The sequence below is a fragment of the Chenopodium quinoa genome, unplaced genomic scaffold, assembly GCF_001683475.1.
Source record: "Chenopodium quinoa cultivar QQ74 unplaced genomic scaffold, ASM168347v1, whole genome shotgun sequence".
Taxonomy (NCBI): domain Eukaryota; kingdom Viridiplantae; phylum Streptophyta; class Magnoliopsida; order Caryophyllales; family Amaranthaceae; genus Chenopodium; species Chenopodium quinoa.
The window spans coordinates 3950472-3974344 of record NW_018744991.1 but is presented as its reverse complement, the minus strand read 5'-3'; the positions used below and the strand labels follow the sequence as shown (position 1 = coordinate 3974344).

Sequence of the window (23873 nt, the reverse complement as noted above, 5' to 3'; positions counted from 1 at the left end):
TCAATCAGCCAAAAAATGTGTTTGGTAATTGGCTTTTTAGTCAGCGAAAAAGCTAGCTTTTAGCCAAAATGAAAAAGCTGCTTTGAGTAGCTTTTTTGTTGGCTTTTAGCTTGTTGACCCACAAATTATCTAATAAATAACCAACAACCAAGAATTAATTTACCAAATACTTTTATAAACAGCCAATTTCAAAAGCCATTATAAACAACTAAACATTCTAGTTGGTCAAACAAGCCAAGTGAACCAGTCAACAACCATTTGCCAAATAAGGCCTAAATAAAAGAAGATGAAAGAAACAAAGGTGTAAGACCAAAAATAAGTAGAGTTGGAGAGAAAAGGAGAACATGTGATATCCAAAAAGTCCATTTCTTAGACAACAAGTGAATGTAACCTTTTTTTTTTTTTTTTTTTTTTTTTTTTGAAAAAAAAAGGTGAATGTAAGATGTAACATGTATGGAAAAGAAAGCACTACTGTAGTAATTAAAGTGGAAAATATGGTTTGAAAAAAAAAATCGAAAAAGGGAGGAAGACAAAAAAAAAAAAAAAAAAAAAAAGGGGCATGAAAAGGAGGAGGCAGACAGTAGAAGTCTAGTTTTCCCACCTTATTAAGGTATCAAAATGGAATCAGGCATGTGTGAGAAAGGCAGTTGAGTTTATAATTTATACTACGGAGTAGTAAATTAAAAAAAAAAAAGCAGATTATCCTGGTTGATAGGCTGCATATCTTAGTGGATGCTGATGCAAATGTAAATACGGAGTACTCCGTATAAGAAATAAGGAAAGACCGGCTTTTCAAAAAAAAAAAAAAAAGAAAAAAAAGGAAAGACCGATACTCCCGGTGACCAGTTAAGGTAATTAATTAGGTATATTAATAAGAAGAAATAGAATAGTGATTTGGAGAAAGGGGGATAATAATTTGATTTGATTTGATCCTGGAAATGCATCTCTACAATGCATGGCTTCCTGGTCCAATCCTTGAAGAATGTTGGAAAGAGAAGGAGGCTTTCTCCGGAGTCGTGAATTCACTCAAACTCTGCTTTCTTCCTCAAGATCCAGATTCCGTCTACTCCACTCTCAAATGGATTTCTGTGCTAGACCTGTGTGTACCTTCTCTTTTCTTCTCTTCTTTTTTGTTTTCCAGAATCATCTTCATCGATTTATTTTGTAATCCAGTTTCATCAAGGCTAAAAGTGACGTGTCTCTCGAGGATGTTGGTTCTCTTGTTCAACTTGGACTGGATATTTTCTATGCTTCTTCCGGCAAACTCTACGTCCAGGTATCTATCATCCTCTTCGTTATTTCAATCTGGGTTTCCCACTCATTAATTACAGTATTCTTCTAATTGCCTTCCTTAGGTTAGATGGGGCAATTTACTTGTTAGAATCATTAACAAGTTTAGAAACAAGTTATCTCTCACTCTTCACTGGCGCCCTCTTTATGACATCTTGCTCCGTACCCATTTCTCCAGGTATTATTTCTTTTCTCCGCTTTATTTTTTTCCATTTTATTATTTCATGCGTAATATCTTCTCTACAGAAATACTGGCCCAGAAGGATGGAGAATCAAACAGAGACACTTTGAGACACTCACTGCTCTTGTCCGAGCTTGTAGGAGGTTCTTTCCCCCTAATTCTGCTTTCCAGACATGGTCTGAGTTTGGGTAAATATTATTTAACCTTTTTTTTTTTAATGTGATAATATTATCTAATTCATTTGTTGGACTTTTTTTTTGTGTATCTTTTTTTTTTTTTTTTTTTTTTTAATGTGATAATATTATCTAATTCATTTGTTGGACATTTTTTTTGTGTATCTTTTCTACTATCATTCTGACTATCATAATCTAAACATGCTTGTAGCTCCCTTTTGGAAAATCCATGGCATAATTCAGCATTTGAAGGTTCTGGCTTCATCAAACTTTTTCTTCCTACTAATTTGGACAACCAGGATTTCTTCTCTTTGTAAGAATTTGGATGCTTAGGAATTTTCTATTATCTGTGGGTAATTATTAAATTCTTCTGTCTTGGATTTATAATTTCCTCTTTTTTGCATGCCAACGGCAGGGATTGGATTGGGAAATGCATACAAGTATGGAATTCTATTCCAAATTGCCAATTTTGGAACAGTCAATGGGCTGCTGTACTTGCTCGTGTTATAAAGAACTATGACGCACTTACATGGGAGCCTTTATTGCCTGTACTTTTTGCTAAGTATTTGAATATGTTTGAGGTGAGATTTTGGGTCCCTAATGGTTATAATATTCTTGCACGCACCAATTTCTTTTCTAGATAAAGATATATTTCAATTGTGAAAAAAGAATGTGAATATCAGATGCTTATGAGACAATCTCTATATGTAGGAACAGGAGTTTTGTAAATTGAATTAGTGAATATCAGTTGCTTATGAGACAATCACTATATGTAGGTTTCATGCAGGAAAATCCCATTCCGACAACCTAAGGAACTTTTCCACCCACTTGTGAATAAAAAGAAGGAGATCTAATTGTGAATACAAATTTTCTCTTCTCACCAATGAGGAAACCGTTATAAGTAATCAATGACATTATTCATTCACTCTAATTAAATCATTAATACTGAAATTATAAATCGCTTACTACTTTACTAGAAGTGATTGTGGACCAGCCTTCATTTTATTGGCAGCAATTAACAGCTGGCCAATTTTTGTTGAGATAAGCTGTAGACTGCAGAGCTGTAGTTGGACTGCTGTTGTGCCTTCTTGATACCATAAAAGCGTTTCAAATTTGCTGAAAACCCTGGTATTCCAGATGACAATCTGCCATTATAATTGTATAATATTGGAGAAAGCTGTCAAGAGAGTGTCCCTGTCTCAAGATCCCTGACCTTTCAACTATTTTTTATTTTTATTTTTTATGTTTATTAAGGGCCTGTTCTCATTGACTGAGATGAGCTGAGCTGAACTGAATATTTTATAAGAGAAGGAAATTAGGAGCGGAGCTGAACTGAACTGAATTGAACTAAATTTCAACGTAAGAGAACAGGCCCTAAGTCTATGTGATTTCTTGATCCCTTTTATTTCCTTACCTTAGCATTAATCACAACTCTACACCTTTGAGCTCTCTATCTTGTTTATGCTTTTTTTGGCTGAACTTTGGTCATGAACTCACGACTTACATCCAAACTCCCCAGGGTATAGACTTGCCAACTTTGCACTCCCTTTTTTCTTAGTAGATTGTTTAGGGTGTGATTAGGATCAGCTCAATCAATTTTTTGAAGGTTTTGGTTTGGGACTTAACATTGCCTTTTGATAAGTCAGCTGGCATATTCTGCTCTTGACAGCATGACAAACCATGAAGCTAATACACCCCCTTTAAGTGAAGTAAATATGCATCCTTTATGTAATCATATGCTTAATGCTATGGAGCTCGATTTTTGATTTATTTCACACCAACTATGAGGTTGAAGGTTTTAGTTCCATGCAGTTCATTCAAATGATTTGGGAGGTTGGGTAGTCGTAGTCAGCCAGGGCACCTAATGATAGGATTTGCATTTGCTTAAGTTTTAGAATTTGCTTCTGTAAGTTTTATAGGTGCATGAAAGTCTGATAGCAAATTGACCACATTCAACCACGAGAAAGAGAATACTTGCATAAATATAAAAATATGTTGTACTGAAACACACCTAGTTATAGGTACTCCATACTTACTGGTTAGCTCTTATTATCATGAACAACACTTTATGATCCGGGACTCTGGGTCACTCCAGCAAATCTTGTTTTTATGCATTCCAAAATTCTTGCAGCATTAACTAGGGAATTTAATCAAATAATTAGATTATGTGGATTCTATGTATCATAGGCATGAGATGGTCCTTGTGGCATATCCACATATCTTTTTCTTTTTGTGATCTCGGAAATCTGGGAAATTATTTTGTCCAAATTACTTCACCTCTGGTTTTTCTGTTTCATTACCATGCTTGAAAAGAATGATGTCTTTGGTAATTTCAGGTTCCTGTGGCTAATGGTGCTAGTTCGTACCCATACTCTGTTAATGTTCCAAGAAATACAAGGTTCTTGTTTTCCAACAAGACATCCACTCCATCTAAGGCCATTGCAAAATCTATTGTAAGATCAAGTGTACTTCATTCATAAGTTTTTTCAACCTTAGAAGTTATTTCAATGTCTTTTATATTGATCATACATGGTGTGCTGTACTTCTTTATTGATGCAGGTGTATTTACTTAGACCTGGGAGTTCAGCTCAAGAGCAATTTGACAAGCTTATTAATCTCTTGGAGCAGTGCGTAGTCTCATGCTTTTCTCTAAGTTTGTTCCATGTCTAGAATATTAATAGCAATAATGTGTTGCACACTAATTTTGCTGTTTTAGATATTATCATCCTTCTAATGGTGGTCGCTGGACCTATTCATTGGAGCGATTTTTGCTGTATCTGGTAATTATGTTTCAGAAGCGCTTACAGCATGAGCAAAAGTAAGGAATTCATTCTTGAATGATGTCTTCCATGTCAGCAAGGGTTCTGTTATTAGATCTTATCACTTATAAGATTCTTCATGCAGGATATCTAATGGTCGCAGACGAACAGAGCTATATTTGGGAAAATCGGAGAGGATCTCTTTTGTCAGCACTGTGTTAAAGCTGATTGACCGTGGCCAATACAGCAAAAATGAACATTTATCTGAAACAGTTGCTGCAGCAACTTCAATATTGTCTTATGTAGAACCCTCTATGGTCCTTCCCTTTGTAGCCTCTCGGTTTCATATGGCTTTGGAGACGGTTAGTAGACTTACCACACATCTTCCACCACAATATAAGATATGATACTTTCATGTGAAAAGCTAACCTTAGAAGTGGCAATTGAGATTCGTTTATCTTTTTTGTAGATGACAGCCACCCACCAGTTGAAAACAGCTGTCACGTCTGTAGCATATATTGGCCGGCCTTTGTTCTTCACATCTATTTCATCTTCAGTAGAAAGACCTGCTGATTCTGATGATTCCTACTCATATGTCGATCTTTTGGTCATCTCATTATCCAATGCACTGCTGGGCATGGATGCCAACGATCCTCCAAAAACTTTAGCAAGCATGCAACTAATTGGTTCCATATTTTCAAATGTAAGGAATGTGTCAGTAGAATTCACTAACTTAATATATACTTATATCTGGTTGGTTTACTTGATTATATTCGATTGTTTTACGTCTGTGTTGAATTCTGGCAGATGGCTGTTATAGAAGATAGTACTGATGACTCGTCGCCAATTTCTGCCATCCGCTTCTCGGAGTGGCTTGATGAATTTCTATGTCGCCTGTTCTCTTTACTTTTACATCTGGAGCCAAGTTCTGTCACGTAAGAGTTCATAGCAGTAATTATTTCTCACCATTGATAACATCCTTTTGGAATATTGCATTTGGTGGAAGGTCAAGTTATATGGGAGACAGAGTTTTAAGTGAAACGCTAGAAATCCTGAAATTAAGAATTCCAAGAATGATTAAATAGGAGTTCATGGAAAATTGGAATACTATGAATAGCTAACTTACTTAATTGGTTTTCAGCATGTGTGCATGTTTGTCCATTATTGTTTACATGCAGCTGGAATCATTTGTTGTTTGGGTGGTGCCAGGAACGAAGGACTTAGTACCATGGCTACCTCTGGTACTTTTCTTGTTGAAGACGGTCCTTATTACTTCTGCATGTTGGAAATCTTGCTTGGAAGACTGTCAAAATCACTTTTCACTCAGGTCTTAGACTCTTAACTGATAATCCTTCAGGCTTTTACTTCCTGCAAAATGCTAAAGGGGACTCTATTCCAATTGATTTTTATTATACAGGCTTTGAAGAAAAGTTCCAAGTTTGTACAAACCAATGTACTCCCTGGAGCTGTTGCTGAGGTTGGACTTCTTTGCTGTGCTTGTGTGCACTCAAATCCAGAAGAGGCTGTTCTTCATCTTGTTATACCTATGCTATCAGCAGTTATATCATCTATGAAAGGGACGCCTAGAACGGGATTCATAGGAAGTCCTTTAGATCCATCTATCATATGCAAGGTCTTGGTCTTTGCATATTCTCCAATTTTTAATTCTAGTTTATATTCGGATCTCTTTTGGCTAAACTCAAGCTTAATCTTCCAGGCAAAACCTTCAATTTCTCCAGCTCTTGAAACTGCAATTGACTATCAGTTGAAAGTCTTGTCTGTTTGTATTAGTTACGGGGGCCCCCATCTTTTACGCTGCAGGGATCAATTTAAAGAAGCTATCGACCTAGCGTTTGAATCACCATCTTGGAAGGTTTTGTATTGGCGGTTTCTTTGAGTGTTATTGGGCTGTATATTGATACAGTCTAATTATATTTCTCAGAGTCCCATATTGAATTTGGCGGGTTTGTTTTTTTCGTGTGAGACAGGTCAATGGAGCTGGTGACCATGTGCTCCGGTCTCTCCTTGGAAGCTTGGTGCTTTATTATCCAATTGACCAATACAGGTGTTCCCTTTATGGCTCTGGACATTCACATTCAAATGCACGTTCACAAAGAATTAGCTGATTCTTATCCTTTAATTTTGAGTTAGTTTATTTAACACAGATTGGTTCTGTAGGTGTATATGGCAACATCCTGATTCTCCCCTCATGGAGAATTGGATCAGCACAAAAGATTGTTTAAGTGACAAACTCATCTACCCAAAATGGCATGTTCCAGTAGAGGAGGAAACTTTATATGCAAATGAGCTTCTATCTCTTCATTTTCAATCAGCACTAGACACACTGGTTACAATATGCCAAGATAAAGTTCATACTGATGCAGGTGATTGACTTCTTACTTCTGTCGTATGAAATTCGATATACTTCCTCCGTTCTTTTTTTATTGCACCGTAAGGGGTTTTACGCTTGCCAATGCATTACTTTGGCTATTAATATCTTTAATTATACTTTTGTAAAAATTATAAAAAAATTAATATTTAAAAAGTAGATTTCAAGACGAATCTAACTAGATCTCACATGACTATGTTTTTCCTAATAGATAAATCACAAAAGATGGTCAAAGTAGATTAAGTGAATAGTGTAAAAGTCCTTATGGTGCAATAAAAGAAAAACGGAGGAAGTATATGATTTAACCATGTATTTAGTTTCCAAATGAGGTGTACTTATAAAAGTTATAGTTCTCCAGAATTTGCACTGATAGCTTCAGAGTTGGGGTCACAGTGTTGTCTTCCTACTTTTACTTTCTACTATAGCAATTTTTGTTTGCTTTCACCAGATGTCCTGTTTATTTAAGTTCAAAATATTCTACTTGCTTTCTTTTTCTTATGACTTAAATCATGGGTCATCCTCAGAGATTTATATTGTGACTTCTGATCTAATTTCTGAAAGAGATATTTGACTAGTATGTTGCATTGTGTAGGAATTGAGAAAGACCATCTCAAGGTGACTCTTCTGCAGATTGATTCTTCATTGCAAGGCATACTGTCTTGCTTGCCGGATTTTGATCCTGTCACACCTGCTGATGCTGAAGATACAGTTCAAAGTTTATTCTTCCTGGCAGGTGCCGCAGGTGCTAAAGTTGGCAGTACTGAGATGCGAGTGAGGGCAGCTGAGGTCATACATGCAGCTTGTCGGTAATTACCTAAACTATCATTTATTTTGAGTATTCACTTTATGGGTTTCCCTCTTCCTCATCATGGATCCAGGATCATGATGCGCATCCCAGTCTCAGATGAATATATAGTTCAAAATTGTGTACATATATGATATGTTGATAACTTTTGAACTATATTTACATTTTTTCTGGAGTAAAAAAGAATTATATGTTCATAATAAATGAATTATATGAACTATAATAAATGAATTATATGAACTACATGTTTGCAATCTTTTCTATAGGTTAACAATGTATGTGGAACATACAAATGAACCTGGAAAGACAAAAATATGTACTTTTTCATAATTGTTTTGTTATTTTATTGTGCTAAATTGCTTGGGTGGTGTTGGCCAGATACTTGTTGGAGGAAAAGCCAGATGATAGCATATTACTAATTCTCATTATCCGTATTATGGATGCTTTAGTAAATTTTGGTAAGATTTCTGGTATGCTAAATGATATAGATACTGTTTTCAACTAAATTATTCTGCGCTAAACTGAATTTATTAAAACTTTATGTTCTTGATCGATTGTATTTTTGCCAAATTTGATTGAAATGTCATAATTGTTGAAATTTTCCTATAATTCTTCTTTATATCTGTTGTTATTATTATTGTTATTGTTATTGTTATTGTTATTGTTATTGTTATTGTTATTGTTATTGTTATTGTTATTGTTATTGTTATTGTTATTGTTATTGTTATTGTTATTGTTATTGTTATTGTTATTGTTATTGTTATTGTTATTGTTATTGTTATTGTTATTGTTATTGTTATTGTTATTGTTATTGTTATTGTTATTGTTATTGTTATTGTTATTGTTATTGTTATTGTTATTGTTATTGTTATTGTTATTATTATTATTATTATTATTATTATCAGCACTGGTTTAAAATATTAAATAAACAATTATAATATTATAGACCAAGTGGGTGTCAACCCTCAATTCTATTAAAACTGTATGGTTAGAACCAAAGATTCCATGACCCAAAACCCCTTTGAATCTCTCTCATACCCCCTCCCCTACACAATTTTTCTTAGTAATATAAAAAAAATGAAAGACGACTGTTGCTTTTATCGGAGCTCATATACTTTTTTTGTTCCACAATTAAGTTTACATTTTTTTGTTATTTAAGTTTTTCCTCTCAACTTATTATATAAAATTTGAACCTGCACCACTCACCTTCTTTTTTAATCACTACTTACTGTCCTTAATCTCTGTGCAAAAAGTAGATCTTAACAAAATTTGGAATGCAGAAGAGTGATATAATTGCTTTTAACAATATACGCTTTTTACTAAAAGTACAGTAATTCCTCTCCATCTGAGTACACCACTAAATAGCCAGGGGCACTAGCTTCCATATTTTCCTTATGTTTTATAATTGTATGGAGTAACGGATTGCAAAGTCTGAAAATTTCTTGAAATTGTATTCAAACAAACTGATTTGACTGAAATTATTCTTTAAGTTGAAAAGAAAATTATGTTTGCATTATTTTGACAATTTTTGGTTATTTTGTTTACTCTGTTGTTATAGGAAGTCTTGAATATGATGAATGGGCGAATCACAGGCATGCTTGGAAATTGGAATCTGCTGCCATTGTAGAACCTTCTATAAACTTTCTAACATCTTCTCATTCTAATGGAAAAAGAAGGTAGTTTTTCTTTTTTTCTTTTTTCTTGCTCCATTCAATGCATCACAGTCTCCAGTTTCTTATCTCTAATTGCTGTTGAATATTTCAATCCAGGCCACTCTGGGCTCTTGCTGACAAGGCATACATGCATAACACATGGAGAGCATCTCAGTCCTCTTTTCATTTGTATCGTACCAGTGGAAATTTCTCTCCATCAAGTCATGCAATTCTTCTCATGGATGATCTTCTAAAATTAGCTTTGCATAGATATGAAACTGTTCGCTCGTGAGTTCCCATGTTTTTTTTTTTCCTTATTTTTTCCATCTCAATCACATGTATGATATATTTTTAGCTTAATATTGGATTAGTATGACTATTGAAACTTGACTATGTGACACTTTCCATAAATTTACTTGGATTGAGGAGCTGTGGGTGAGTGCCTGCACCCTTAGGATGTTGAGATCTTGGTTATTTTAGAATGATCATAACCATTGGGTATAGTTTGCGCCTCCTTTCCCCTCCTTAATGCTTCACTCATCTGTTGTTTAGATCCGTGTTCCTCCATCTACTGATCCACCCCACCAGATCTATCCATTGGAGGGTCTCTAACTTCGTTATAATGAAGTATTGTTGCCATTGAATTGAAGTTTTGTGTGCTGCTTTATAATTTTCTGAAAGAGGAGAAACATTTCAGTACAGGCTGCTAGGCAATGTATTTAGTTCGATTTTTTTTTTTTTTTTGGCAATTTGGAGAGCAATATACTAGACAACATATGCTAGATCAGCGACTCTTTGGACTGACTAGGTAATGGGACTACCACTTTCGTAACCTATAGTAGAATTTATAGAGATATCATGGTCACTTGTGGATACTTATCTAGTGCTCTTTGCTCTAAGATTTTCCTCTTGAACTGTAACTGTTAAAAAAATCCACCTTTTCTTTCAGTTGAATATTTGATAGCTTTATTGTACCTTATGAACGATTTCCCTCCTCCCTCCCCTTCAAATATAAAGAAGAAATTCTTGTTCATCGCTTATTTCCCTCTTTTTTTAATCACCCAGGTTTTGATTTTATTTGTTTGTATTCAATTGCTAATCAGACTTGCTGGAAAGAGCCTCTTAAAGATGTTGAAGAGATGGCCATCTATGGTCTCAAGGTGCATGCTTGTCTTGACTGAGAATTTATCAAACCCCAGTTCACCTGAATACACTGTTCTTGGGTCTTGCACCATTCTATCCAATCAAACAATTCTCAAGCATCTGACAGTGGTAATTCAAGAATATTTTTTTAATGTATAAGATATTTTTACAACGGCTCAAATATTTTAATGGCTTTTTCACTTGGGCCACTTGCCAATGTTTGTTGTGAAAATATCTTTAACGTTCTCGTATAATTTCCTCTGGTATATATTCAGGATGGAAAGGCTTTTACTTCTTTCATTCTCGGCATTTTGAAGAGGTATTTTGGCATATGTTAGTTTGTGTGTTGCTTTGTACTCTCCCTTTTTTTTGGGAGCATTATTACTCTGCCTTCGTCTTATTCATCTGATTTTCTTGTTTAGTGCGCATCACGAATCCCTTAAAGCTCAAAAGGCAATCACTGAGGTAATGTCATGCAAACTTAATTACTCTGTGTTTGGCCTTGCATGTATGTGTTTAAATTGCAGCCTTTCCTTATTGAGCTTCTCCTGATTGATCACAGCTTTTTGTAAAATTCAATATTCTTTTTGCTGGAGTACCTAGAAATATTTTCAAGACATCAGATAGCCACTCAGATGGGCAAATTTTTGCAGACTTAATTTCTCAGATAGGTTCAATGAGTTTTGATACAAATGGTTTGCATTGGAGGTAAATTGTTATTTCACGATTCTGATGTGTGCTATAATTTGAAATCTGTAATTCTTAATTGTGAAGCTAAGGATTTAAACTGTATTGTAATTAGTTTTTTGGTAACGCTATATGGAAACCTTTTTTTTTTTTTTTTTTCCATCAACCTGCTCTTTTCTGTAATTAGCAAGAATTTTCTTGGTTGACACGTTACTTTTTCCGGTTATTAAAGTATAATTTTGATCGGACTATTATTCATGATCCTGATATTGATTTGAGATTTTTTTTGTAATTTTTATTTTGTTTATACCTTTCAGGTACAATCTGATGGCTAACAGAGTTTTGTTATTAGTGGCAATGGCATCTAGGAACGATCCACATTCTTCTACAACATTTTTAAGCGAAACTGCTGGTGAGTGAGCTTTAAGTTCAAGCATCCTGCTATATATGTAAGGCTAGTACTAGAAAATGCATATTTATATTTGGTTGCTTATTCAAATTTGAGTTGTAACCTACTGTTTATCAACTATTTTTAGAAATGAACTAGCCACAGCCATCAAAAATAGAATGTATTAGCTATTGTTTGTGAAATAATGGCACTGCCTGTGGCTTTGAAGTTATAAATATGCTGATATACAATAACTTGACTGGAAATTTTGTCACAATTGAAAATTTAATCTAGAGAAACTTTTATAACTTGTTTTATTAAATTTATTGCCTAATTAATGACAATAAAAAAATAAAAAAAAACATAGATGATGATGATGAGATTGATGACTACAACAAAATATTAATATGAATGCCCTTATAGTGTTAGAAGCTCCCATCTTGGGTAGGATAAGTGGGGTTGGATGTAAAGCCTTAACCTTCCAATATTAGAGAGATTGTTTTGAATTCACTCTGTATTCTGTATGTAATGGTTGTGCTAATCTGCAGTGATTAAAAGTTTGAATAGTTAAATGAGCCATTATACTTTAGCCCTTTATTATAATTTAAAATTCAAAAAATGATAAGGGTTTTTGACTCCATTGCTAATAAACATAAACACCTAGATGACACATAATATAACTCTTGAAGGTATTTGAAGGTATCTGAATGGGAATGAAAATTTTAATACTCTTTCCGTTTCCAAAAGTTCGACCCTTATGGGCAATTTTCACGAATATTCAAAAAGTTAAATAAGTAGTAAAAGTACATTGAAAATGTAAATTTACATGGGGTTTGGGAAAAAGTAGAGAGAGAAAGTAATACAAGTACATGGAAAAGCAAAATGTATATGGGGAAGCTAATTTTGCACAAATATTGTTGCAAATTGGATGATATTTTAATGCAAATGGGATGATCATTTTGGGACTAAATTTTGGCCATAAGGGCCGAACTTTTGGGGACGGAGGGAGTAAGAAGTTAAAAGGAAGTATTACAAGTGCACATGGAAATCCTCAATTGTCGCTGTGACCATTAATGACGTTAGAGAAAAGATATGGATTCCAAGTTAGAGATTACCCTATAAGTGATACAATGGAGATATAGTATAGTATTTTGAAAGAATAGGTGTGGGAATCAAAAATTTCAAAACCTTGTAATTTTTTTGCCCGAAATTAGGAAGAAGGCTTTCAGGATCAACAGAGATCTTAGAGCATCCAGAAGAAGTCTCTTTTGAAGCTTAGGATTCATATATGACATTATAATTAATTGTATTCATTGCCAATTTTTTGGTTTCAGCCTTTTGGGCACAGCTGTAGGCTATCCATATCCAAGTGTCTGGTTTTGTCAATGCCCATAAATTTAGCACAATCTCTGAATTTTGGACATAGGTATGGAATTTGGATATTGTAAGGACCAAGTGGGATCTTGATGAACCAATTTCAAAGATTTAGCTTCTTAGATCCTTTGTGGTTGATGTAATATTTTTATAGTAATTGCTCCTTAGGTGCTTAGTATTTAGGATCAAGTGGGGTCTTGATGAACTATATTAAAAGACTTGGCTTCTTAGATCCTTAGTGGTTGATGTAATTTTTCTATAGGAATTGGAGGAGATGTTCTTGTTCTTACACTTGGGATCATAAATGACATCATATGAACCCAAGCTATAAGGCCTTAAATTATCCATATCCTGACTTGTTTATTAATGGTATTTAAAGAACTAATTCTCTTTTTATATCATCTTAATTAATTTGTTCTATGCTTTATGATTTCATCACCCATGCCAAATATGTTTTTTCATTTCCTTTTCAGGGCATTTTTTGAAGAATTTAAAAAGTCAACTTCCTCAAACTAGAATTCTTGCAATCTCTGCTCTCAATATATTATTGAAAGAATCACCCCATAGAATGTCAGCTAAGTCTTCCTCAGAAAAGGTTGAAGGGATTACCCAATCTTCTGTTGAAAGAACTTTGGTTGAAATATTTCAGGAAGAGGGATTTTTTAATGAGACCTTCAACAGCCTTTCCCATGTTCATATAATTAGTGATGGTGAAACCACTTCTAGGGGAAATCATGGGAACTCTTCCTTTCAGAGTGTAGCTGACAAATCAATTACCTTTTTTTATTTTGACTTCACTGCTTCTTGGCCTCGGACTCCTAGTTGGATTTCTTTGTTAGGAAGTGATACTTTCTATTCAAACTTTGCTCGAATATTTAAGCGGTTGATTCAAGAATGTGGAACCCCTGTGTTACAAGCTCTGAAAAGTTCGTTAGATGAATTTGGGAGCTCTAAGGAGAGATCTAAACAATGCGTTGCTGCTGAGGCTTTTGCTGGAATTTTGCATTCTGATGTAAATGGTCTCCTTGAAGCATGGGACGATTGGATAATGGCTAAACTACAGGATATCATTATGGCACCGTCTGTGGAATCTGTGCCTGAGTGGGCATCTTGCATACGCTATGCTGTGACTGGGAAGGGAAAGAACGGTACACGGGTTCCTCTTCTAAGGCAGAAAATCATGGATTGCCTGCTTACGCCTTTGCCCCAGACTGTGACTACTACTATTATTGCGAAACGCTATGCTTTTCTAGCAGCTGTGTTGATAGAAGTGTCACCTCCAAAAATGCCAGAAACAGAACTACTGCTTCATAACAGACTGCTGAAGGAGTTGCTGATCAATATGAGTCATTCATCTGCACAAGTAAGTCATCCATTAGTTGTTTTTTCTTTTAAAATAGTTCTCTCAGGATAATTACACATTTTCATATGCTGTTGAGTCTGAAGGATGTTTCTCTTATCAGCTTTGCCAAGAGCTGAGCTTTAAAAGTCCATATATACTAGGATTATTCCTTTTTTTGTTTAATTAAATAGATTATATCTAGCTGCTTCTTCATTGGCATCTTTGGTACTTGATAGAAGTTTAATGCTGATTATTCTAGATCTCAAAGGAAGGGTCTTTGTGACATGTCTTTATTTTTCATATCATAATTTATCAATGGCTGAGGCAGAAAATATTGAGGGAAAACAAAGCTGATAATTTCTTTATTGGAAGCAAGTGGTAAAATTTGTAAGGATGACTCCCAAAAATCCTGATATCAGTAAGGATAGATCTTCATTTTTTATTGGCAGAAACTGACCCCATTCTCTATGTGGATTTGTGCTTGGATCACATTTGTCCTGATAACCTCTGTCACCAATGTTATGAATACTGTCTGCAGATATGAAGTATCTGCGGTCCATCTATGTGTTGTAGATCACGTAGCTTCATTGTTTCTGTGTGAAGATTTTATTCACTACTTTCATTTCCTCTATTAGAGATGTGTATTTCTGTTTTCGATTGTTGTTGCTGCTTTCAAGTTTGTCAATGTCAACTGTATTTCTGACAGTAGACAGTGATAGGGTATTGTTTGTGTTAAGTTTCAACTCCTACTGTTGACGTTGTGGTGATTGGCTGATTGCTATAGCAATGTTTAAGTTTGTTACCATTCAGGAGTTAATCTGTTGGTCTTTGTCATTGTAGGCTTTTGCTTTTGCGACACATCATATGTTTGTGGTGAAGTGAGGAGTTGTAATGTTCATTTTTTCTTTTTCTTGTTTTACCATATGCCAAAAAAAAAATCATTCTCTCTATGTCATGGAGCTTTTAACTGATTGCTGTCATGTTGGCTGCTTAAATCCTATGACTGCATGTGAGGGTTTGTCTCTTTTTTGTCCGTTCTGAATATAAAGACTAAACTTTAAATGGTACAGGTGAGGGAAGCTGTTGGTGTTACCCTTTGTGTGTTATGCTCAAATGTTCAGCTCCACAAATTGTTTGCTAGTTATGGTTCTGCCCAAAGGGGAAGCAGTGGTATGGAAGATGATTTATTTGGTGGTAGTTGGAATCAGCTCTTATCAGATCAGGCTACTGAACGTGCCATTAGAATCCAGAAAACAACTCATTCTGACCATATGGATTCTAAAGAAGTAGTAGTTCCAGAAAATGGGATTACAAATGATTCAGATGAAGATGTCAAATGGATGGAAACGGTAATGATTGGAACTTCGTTGCTGTAATTCTCATTTTGATTACTTGGCTTTGTTGGGGATGGAGGAAACTGAACCTAACAGCCTCTGTTTTGGAAAAGGCTGGGTTTGCCTTTGCCAACTGTGTCATGAAATGATTGACTGATGTTTCTATACTTAAGATGGTCAATCCTCTAACCATTGATTTCAAAATGTGCAGTTATTCCATTTTGTTATTTCTTCGCTGAAGTCAGGTAGATCATTGTATTTGATGGAGACAATTGTCGGCATTCTTTATCCCGTAATCTCATTACAGGTGTGCAAAGTGATTTCTTGCTTGTCTTCCTTTCCTTCCTGTATGTTTAGACTTATCTGCTGATGGTCTTCCTTTTCTGTTCCAGTTGGTCCTGTAAATGTCTCATTAGTTTAGTGGTAATCTCGCTGGCAGTATAGCTAGTATTTAAAAAGATGAAAAATGTCAAAAATCTGGTTAAAATGTTCTTGCATTAGTCATAGGATAATTGTCACAATCTATTTTGTGATTGCTGACTTGCTATATCCTCTTTTATCTTTTCTAGGTTTCTCACATCTGTATTAATGTATGAATAAAGCTCTTATATCGTAACTAGCTATCTCATTGCCTTTTTGTCTTACGGGAAAGAGGAAAGGGTCGAAGAACCTTTATGTCACTAATCTGTATCTTTACACATCAAACTATGTAGTAGAGATTAGGTGAAGTCTGATTTATAGAGTCCTGTGAAATTTGATGATTTGAGCATGTCAATAAAGGTTTATTTTTGGATTTTGAAGGATACATCAAATAAAGATTTATCAACATTGGCGAAGGCTGCTTTCTCGTTGTTAAAATGGAGTGTATTTAGAGAACCACATCTCCAAAAGGCTGTTGCTGTTATCCTTAAGTCAGCTAATGATTCTAACTGGCGGATCAGATCTGCTACATTGACATATCTTCGAACATTTATGTATAGGTAATGTTGAGGCAATGTCATGCATGAGTTTTTCTGATCATTATTATTTATATGGTCAATTTTCATCCGTGTTACTCATAACAGGCACAGTTTTGTCCTTTCACATGATGAAAAGCTACAGATTTGGAGAACTGTTGAGAAGTTACTCATTGATAGCCAAGTGGAGGCAAGTTCCTTCCTTTGTTCTTATAAATTACAATATATTATTTTCCCGGTGGATTTTAATTGTAAACATGCTCATGCTCAATTAGTGCACCAAGAACAAGAATAGAATCAGCAGACAGATGTTTCTGAAGCAGTGATGTGTTGGGGTTGTGTTGACATTATGAGATTCCACAAACTCTTAAAAAAATCGGGTGTACAATAATTATTGTACATCCATTATAAAGATAGCCTAAAGTGATCAAAAGTTATCCCTGAAATGAATAAAAGTTACCCCAATATGCATTAAAGTAACTCAATACAAATAAAAATTAATACGCTTTATTAGTAAAGAATCACATTTTAAATGACTAAAAATCAATTATTAGTTATTGAATATAATTAAATTACATTTATAAAACTTTTCTTGTTGTCTATTTATATAAAAATTGTATTATGTTTAAAGTTACCCAAAAAAAGGCAAAAAGTTACCTTAAAATTAGCTAAAAGTTACCCTTATACTGCTCGATGTGCACTAATATTAGTGTAAACCGGGTGTATACAAAAGTTTTTCATGAGATTTTATATGATATATTGCCTTTTTTTAGGTTCCAAACTTAGCAAATTCTGTATAACACAAGCAATTTATGCTGGTGGTGCCTGGTTAAGATGTGTTTTTTTAGTAAACTGTGGACGGATTGAAGGAATAATATGAGAGATGAGATCATGAAAAGAAGTACAGACATGGAAACACATGGGGGAATTAAACAATTATCACCAGTTGCAAGTTTGTGACATTTTAAGAGAATTATTGAAGGGTTCTCCTCAAGCTTAGTAGTATTGGACACTTAAATTTCTTTCGTTCATATTCTTAAAGACCGAAAATTTTGCAAGTTTGTTAGAGTGATTATGTATAATTATTTCCTTTCGAGTTATCTACAGCATACTTGATGCTTGTTTTCCTTCAAGTTTTGTATGCTTGTGGCTCACATGGCCACCATGTATAACATGCAAAGGATGGGCTACTAGGTTAACTCGTATAAGCTCTTCTATTCTTTGATTGCTTTACATCTAATTTAGTCTCTCTAATGTTCACTGCTGCATCTCATTCTTTGTATCTCTGTTATCCAGAATTTTATCATGCTTATTCCAGCTATTGTACGTAGTTCATAGCTGGAATGTTTTAACATATATGAGTAAATAACCAACATCTGGAATCGCGTAACATGAGGAATTGTACAACTCTTGGGATGTATTCATTTTCAATTTGTGTGGCAGTCAAGGCACTTTGCAGGCATGATATACTGTGTTTTATTTTTCTCCTGATAATTAATTGGTTTCAGGTACGAGAGCATGCGGCAGCAGTTTTGGCTGGGCTAATGAAGGGCGGAAATGAAGTTCTTGCTGGTGACTTCCGCGAAAGGGCATATACAGAGGCAACTCTTATTCTCAAGAAGAGAAAACAAAGGTTGGATCTTTGATAAGCCTTTGATTTGAAATTTATCTTCTGTGAATTTTTGTTGTGTATTTCACTCATTCTACTTAGGTTGTGCATGTTTTCATTGTATTGAGAGGATTAAGGTGGTCTGTGGTAACTGATGAGATTCAGCTCTTGAATGAAAGTTATATCCTTTGCATCATCTTGTTTTCATCATAACCTCGGCCGGTGATTGTTCATAATGTGTAATTGTTTAGATGGTCTTCTAGCTTCGTTTCTTCTTGCTTTGGATGTTGAGTTCATAAGGAGCAGCCGATGATGGTCTCTTTAAAAACTTCCCCTATCTAATTGGTCACTGTAGAAAATTCTGCTAGCGATTACATAGTTTGTGAATTTTGTCATTGTTTTTCTTCTATTCTATCTTATATTGGTGTGGTCAAGTCTTGATATGATTAAATGTTTCGGAACTGCCTATGAATACTAAATGGTGCATCTGATGCACCAATTCTTTCAGGTGTCAGTGCATTTTCTGTTGAATCTGTTATGTAAATGCACTTTTAACCTATTATCTCTTTGTGAAACAGTCGAAGAGATGGCTATTCTGTTGCTGCTGTTCATGGTGCTGTGCTTGCGCTGGCAGCTGGTGTCTTATCTGTTCCATATGATATGCCAAGGTAACTATGGAAGTTCCTAATTTAGAATATTTCAAATTTTGCTGCCAAATTTTATAATCTGCTGCCATAATTTTGGAGATGTCTAGTTGCCATTTTTCTGTCTAAAAGAGGGGTACTGAAGTTTAAATGCTTTATGTTGCTTGTAAATTTTCTTTTGATTCGGTTCTTTATTCCTTTGAAGGGATATTTTCTCTCTTTAAGCTCTCTCCTGTTGGAAGTCATTTTTATTAAGGGTTCCAATTCCATTTGTTTTGTTTCTCTTGATAATTTATCTTGAAAATACTAGGATCCAACTTGTTATCATCGATGCTTACTATAAATGAACCTTTATGGCAAACAATATGAGTCAATTGAAGTGAAAGAAAAAATAAGTAATAAGGTTTCTCACATTCTCGTTGGTCATACAACAAATCGATGATTGGAATAAGTTGAAAGTTTTCCATTGGTAATGCAAATTTATAGATGATTTAGAACTCGGTTGGTGCTTAATTGTTTATAAGTCGGGGAAAAATAAAACAAAATGATCTATTAGTCACCGAGAAAGAAACACAGTACGTTGAGATCATATTGATCTATTCCTAACACAACTCATCCTTTTCTGTGTTGTATTTAAGAAAATTTGGTTTGCAAATAGTAAATCTCATGGCTGACTTTTTCGCTTCTTTGGTGGTTCATGTTATTTCAAGTCCTTCTGCTCTATTTTGCCTAATTTTGGTGCATTACACTGTAGGCACTATTTCAACTTTACATAGTTTTACTGGATAAATTTTCAGATTTGCCAACTGCTCATAAACCCATGAAGGCATAATGATGCTGCCTTTGATGTTTAGTTTGACTGAAAGTAAATCGTTTTTTTTTTTTTCAATTTTTTTTTAGGGTTTGTGGGTGAAGAAAGGTGGGGGTATCTTAGCATTTTCTGTTACTAGATTAATCGGATGCAGAATTAAGGATTTTAGAATTAGAGTAGAGTCAATGAAACAACAGATGATACTTCCTCTGTTTCTTTTTAGATTTATCACTTTCTAAATAAGGAAGTTTCAAATTAGATGCATCACTTTCTTTTTTATTTAATAAATTCTTTCTTATCTCTTTTATATCACATGAGTCATCTTCTTTATTTTTTCTCTATCCCTCTCATCTCCAAAAATTATCTAAGATTCTGTGTTTTGCAACTGATGCAACCACATAAAACGGAGGAAGTAATTATTGTACGTATATATTTTGAGATCAGTTTACTTAGAGGACGATACTACACACAATATAAACCCTCTGTTTTTTTAAATGTCCTAATTTGACCGGTTCATTTGCCAATGCAATTTGACCGGTACATTTGCCAATGCAATTTGACCAACGATATCTTAAATTATCAATAAGTATTATTTCTAAAATGCTGTTATTCATAAACTATACAATAAGACGATTCTATCAAGTACCAACATGACTACGTGTGATCGTATATATTAAGCATAATTGTTGGTCAGATTGGTGTTTATGTATAGTGCAAAAGTCAAACCGGAACGACTTAAAAATAGAGAGAAGTGGGGGGGGGGGGGAGTAGATATATAATCCTTTTCAGCAATTAGTTTGATACCATAATTACGAGACAATTGGAAGGGATGAAAGATACAGTTATATTTTAGTTATTCAATTTTGTTTGGAAATTACGACTTCACTGTTGAGCATGGTAGATTGAGACATCATCGAATTTATACATACAGTAAGGCAACAATTCCGCTTATCTAAGTTATACATGCAGTTGGTTTCAAAAAAAAAAAAAAGTTATACATACAGTTAGGTAAATGCCTCGGCCCGAGTTTGAAAAGTCTGAAGAGTTTGAAACAGAGAAAATATATTAATCTGTAGAAAGTTAGGTTAGTAAATTTTTGTCTTACTGTGTATATTTTGGTGATTTTTAATCCTTTTTTGTATATTAAATAAAGGATAATTTGCCAATTACTACCGCAAGTTAATACCACTTTGTAAATTACTACCGCAAATTAAAAAAGTTGTGAATTACTACCGCAAAAAATTTTAAGATGTTGCGATTACTACCAAACCCCCATTAAACCCAACTATGACGTCATTATAACCCTTTAACTCGTGTTTGACCATGGTTAAGGGCTTCAACCAGCCCCCCAAAAAAAGAAAATGGTTTAGGGGTATAATGACGTCATGGTTAAGGGCTTTAACCATGGGTTAAAGTGATATAATGACGTCATAGTTGGGTTTAATTCTGAGTTGCACTACATTATGGTAAAATTCTGGGTGTGCAGACTAATTACGGTAAAATGCCCTTACAAAATTTATTTTACATTTATATGTCAGCAAAAGTACAAAATAGGTCAATTCGCTGAAATATAGGGATTGGTTGACTTAGGTGTCTGGTGATTTAATGTATGCATCTGCCTCTATTTAAGTTGCAGTTGTAAGAGCTTGATTTTGGCTGCATTTCTGTGGTCTTTTGACTTGAACGAACCATGGTTGTTAAATTTATTCTTTTGTTTCAGTTGGTTGCCTGAGCATGTTACCTTATTGGCTCGCTTTGTTGGTGAACTGTCACCTGTGAGATCAACTGTTACTAAAGCTGTTGCAGAGTTTCGAAGGACTCATGCAGACACATGGAATTTTCAAAAAGATCAATTTACTGAAGAACAACTAGAGGTATCTGAGTTTTGTAGTTATTAAATTTCTACTGACTAGACCTTTCAACAGACATTGTTCAATACCCTCAAAAAATGATATTGTTTAATATTATTGTATCTTTCCCTAACCGCAAGCTTACATCTACTGTTCACCACATTGCAGGTTCTTGCTGATACATCATCTTCATCATCGTATTTTGCTTGAATTTTCACTCACAGAATTAGGCTATAGATGGGTAAATTATATTTATGCGTTCATAAATGTAGCTTATTTACATTTGTAGTATCAGGTTCAAGGTTAATGAAATACATTATTTCTAAAAGACTGGCTATGCAATACCCCCCTCCCCCCTCTTTTCTTTCTTTTTTCCCCTTTACTGTTTGAAAAAGTCTAGACCATGGGGTTCATTAGGTCATCGGATGGTAAATCCCACAAGATACTGTCGGTACTAAATATGCTGGATCCATTTCTAATCTCTTTTCCACCTTCAGACTCTTCTCCATTTTCATCTTCGAGTTTCAAGTGCCCTAGTTGGTCTCCTGCTGTGGAACACATGCTTTGGTTCCATGGTGATCCATCTTCTTCAGCAATGAAAGCAGATTGACCATACTGAAAAGCGGTAAATGCATTACAGCCCCCATTGACATGAGTTTGTGTTGCTCCTACAGTTGTTTCCCAAGGCTTGTTTGAGATTATCATGTCTGGCTGCTGTATTGCCCTTGATAATCCAAGTTTGATCTTCACTACGGTATCTTCCTTGGCGTCGGGCTTAGTACTCATACCATACGTGGCATTCATATTTCCTTGTGAACTGGTAGGTTGCAGCTGGAAGTCAATTCGCTTCTTGGTGAGGAGATGGAGCATTTCATCCTTGAAACACCCAAGGGCTGCCTCAGTTAGATTGGCAACCTGTGGGGGTCCTAGTGTGGTTGCAATCTCAGCCATTAGGTGAGAGAAAGACTTGTGCGTAACTGGATCAATTCCCATGCCTGTTAGCTTCTTCTTTAGCTTGGTGTTCCAATGGTTCTTGACATCATTATCAGTGCGACCAGGAAGTTGAGCAGCAATGAGTGACCATCTGAAAATTAAAAATTTCTGTAAGAGATTATTGCAATGGTGTGGGAAAAAGGACCTTTAGGATGTGGTTTGTGTTGGTACCTGTTGCCCACAACAGCATGAAGCTTCATTATGGTTTCTTCTTCTGCTTGGGAGAACTGGCCATGCTTAAGGTCAGGTCTTAGGTAGTTTGTCCATCTCAGCCTACAACTCTTTCCGCATCTTTGGAGACCTATGTATGTATGGATTGGCAATGTTTAATGAGAACTCGGTAACAATGATTGCAAATGCTATCCAGGGTTTGGTTTATTAAAAAAAAAAAAAAAAAAAAGCAGAGGAAAGATAGAGAATCTAACCAGCATTCTTAGGAATAAGACGCCAATTACGGGTGCCATGTTGGGCGATGTAAGAAGAGAGTTTGTTGTCTTCTTCAGGAGTCCATTGGCCTCGCTTTACGTTTTCCTTCTCGCAACAAGGAATTCTACCCATGGTTGATGTGTTAAATAATGGTGGGTTATATTGAAGAAACAGGGGAAGCTTGGAGGGGTAGCTAGTTTGGGAGCTGAATTAGTGATAATAGCAGTGAGTAATAAGAATTAAGGAAACCTAAAAAGAAAAAAGAGTAGAAGAATTGGTATCGAAAGATTAAGAAGTGTTTATGTTAATAAGAAAAAGGAAATTAAGAAATAGTACTATATAGGGTGTAGGAGAAGAGAGAGTAATAAGAAAAATGAAGGGAGGAGGTGAAGAAAAGAGAGCAGGAAAGGTGCATGAGTTGATTAAAGAATTCAACGCCATTGAGAGTGTGTGAGAGGAGAGGCTGGTAGCTCACCCACAAGACACCTGGTCAACACACACATCACACAACACAACACCCTTGTTTCTTTCCCTTTCTCTCTCTCTCTCTTTCTCTCTCCTTCATTTTTCTGATTCTGGGATTTTATGGATTTCTGGGATTCATTCTTGCACGAGTGTGTTAGTTGGCTTTCAGATCTCCCATCATACTTTCTCTCTTTCTCTTGCTTCCTCGTCCACACGTGCCGCGGTTATTTTGTCAGTTTTCTCCCTAAATACTTGGCGGGTAATCTTGGGCTGCCAATCATTACATAATGCTATTTCCTATTTCCTGCCTCCTTCAGATTACAGTAATACTTTTTTTGTTTGCTACGATTATATTGCTGCGAGTTTTATGCGTATATCACATTGCCCCTAAAATGCTTACTGTCCCATAAACATGAACATAAAAAAAAAAAAAAAAAAAAAAAAAAAAAACATGTCATGTATATGTATAACTAGGTTCCATTAGGCAAAGCTCAGCTTAACTTATTGTGTCAACTTGATTGTCCTGCACCTAATGTCTATTAGAGGTTTATTTGTCTTACAAACAGAATGCCCTATTACTTGTTGCTTAGGAGTACAAGTGT

General features: G+C 35.0%; 2 protein-coding genes across 2 annotated transcripts; one reads left to right on the top strand and one right to left on the bottom strand.

Annotated features, from left to right (window-relative positions):
- Positions 1-617: 617 nt before the first annotated feature.
- On the top strand, positions 618-21715 carry LOC110707073 (proteasome activator subunit 4-like). Its single transcript, XM_021885106.1, has 35 exons — positions 618-1099; positions 1174-1276; positions 1356-1468; positions 1537-1659; positions 1856-1957; positions 2060-2225; positions 3981-4097; positions 4204-4271; positions 4361-4462; positions 4549-4765; positions 4873-5106; positions 5211-5338; positions 5613-5730; positions 5821-6036; positions 6121-6276; positions 6392-6468; positions 6582-6787; positions 7385-7598; positions 7976-8055; positions 9156-9273; positions 9367-9537; positions 10353-10521; positions 10668-10711; positions 10815-10857; positions 10955-11100; positions 11397-11491; positions 13315-14204; positions 15254-15532; positions 15729-15824; positions 16319-16497; positions 16582-16663; positions 17982-18106; positions 18661-18750; positions 21258-21411; positions 21556-21715. Exons 1-35 carry the CDS (start codon positions 939-941, stop codon positions 21595-21597), a joined length of 5424 nt encoding a protein of 1807 aa, XP_021740798.1. The 5' UTR covers positions 618-938; the 3' UTR covers positions 21598-21715.
- LOC110707075 (transcription factor MYB80-like) lies at positions 21714-23743 on the bottom strand. The gene is made up of 3 exons (XM_021885108.1): positions 22806-23743; positions 22552-22681; positions 21714-22471 (listed from the first exon to the last, which is right to left on the bottom strand). The coding sequence occupies exons 1-3, from the start codon at positions 22936-22938 to the stop codon at positions 21784-21786; spliced, it is 951 nt and encodes a 316-aa protein (XP_021740800.1). The 5' UTR covers positions 22939-23743; the 3' UTR covers positions 21714-21783.
- Between the last annotated feature and the right edge of the window lie 130 nt (positions 23744-23873).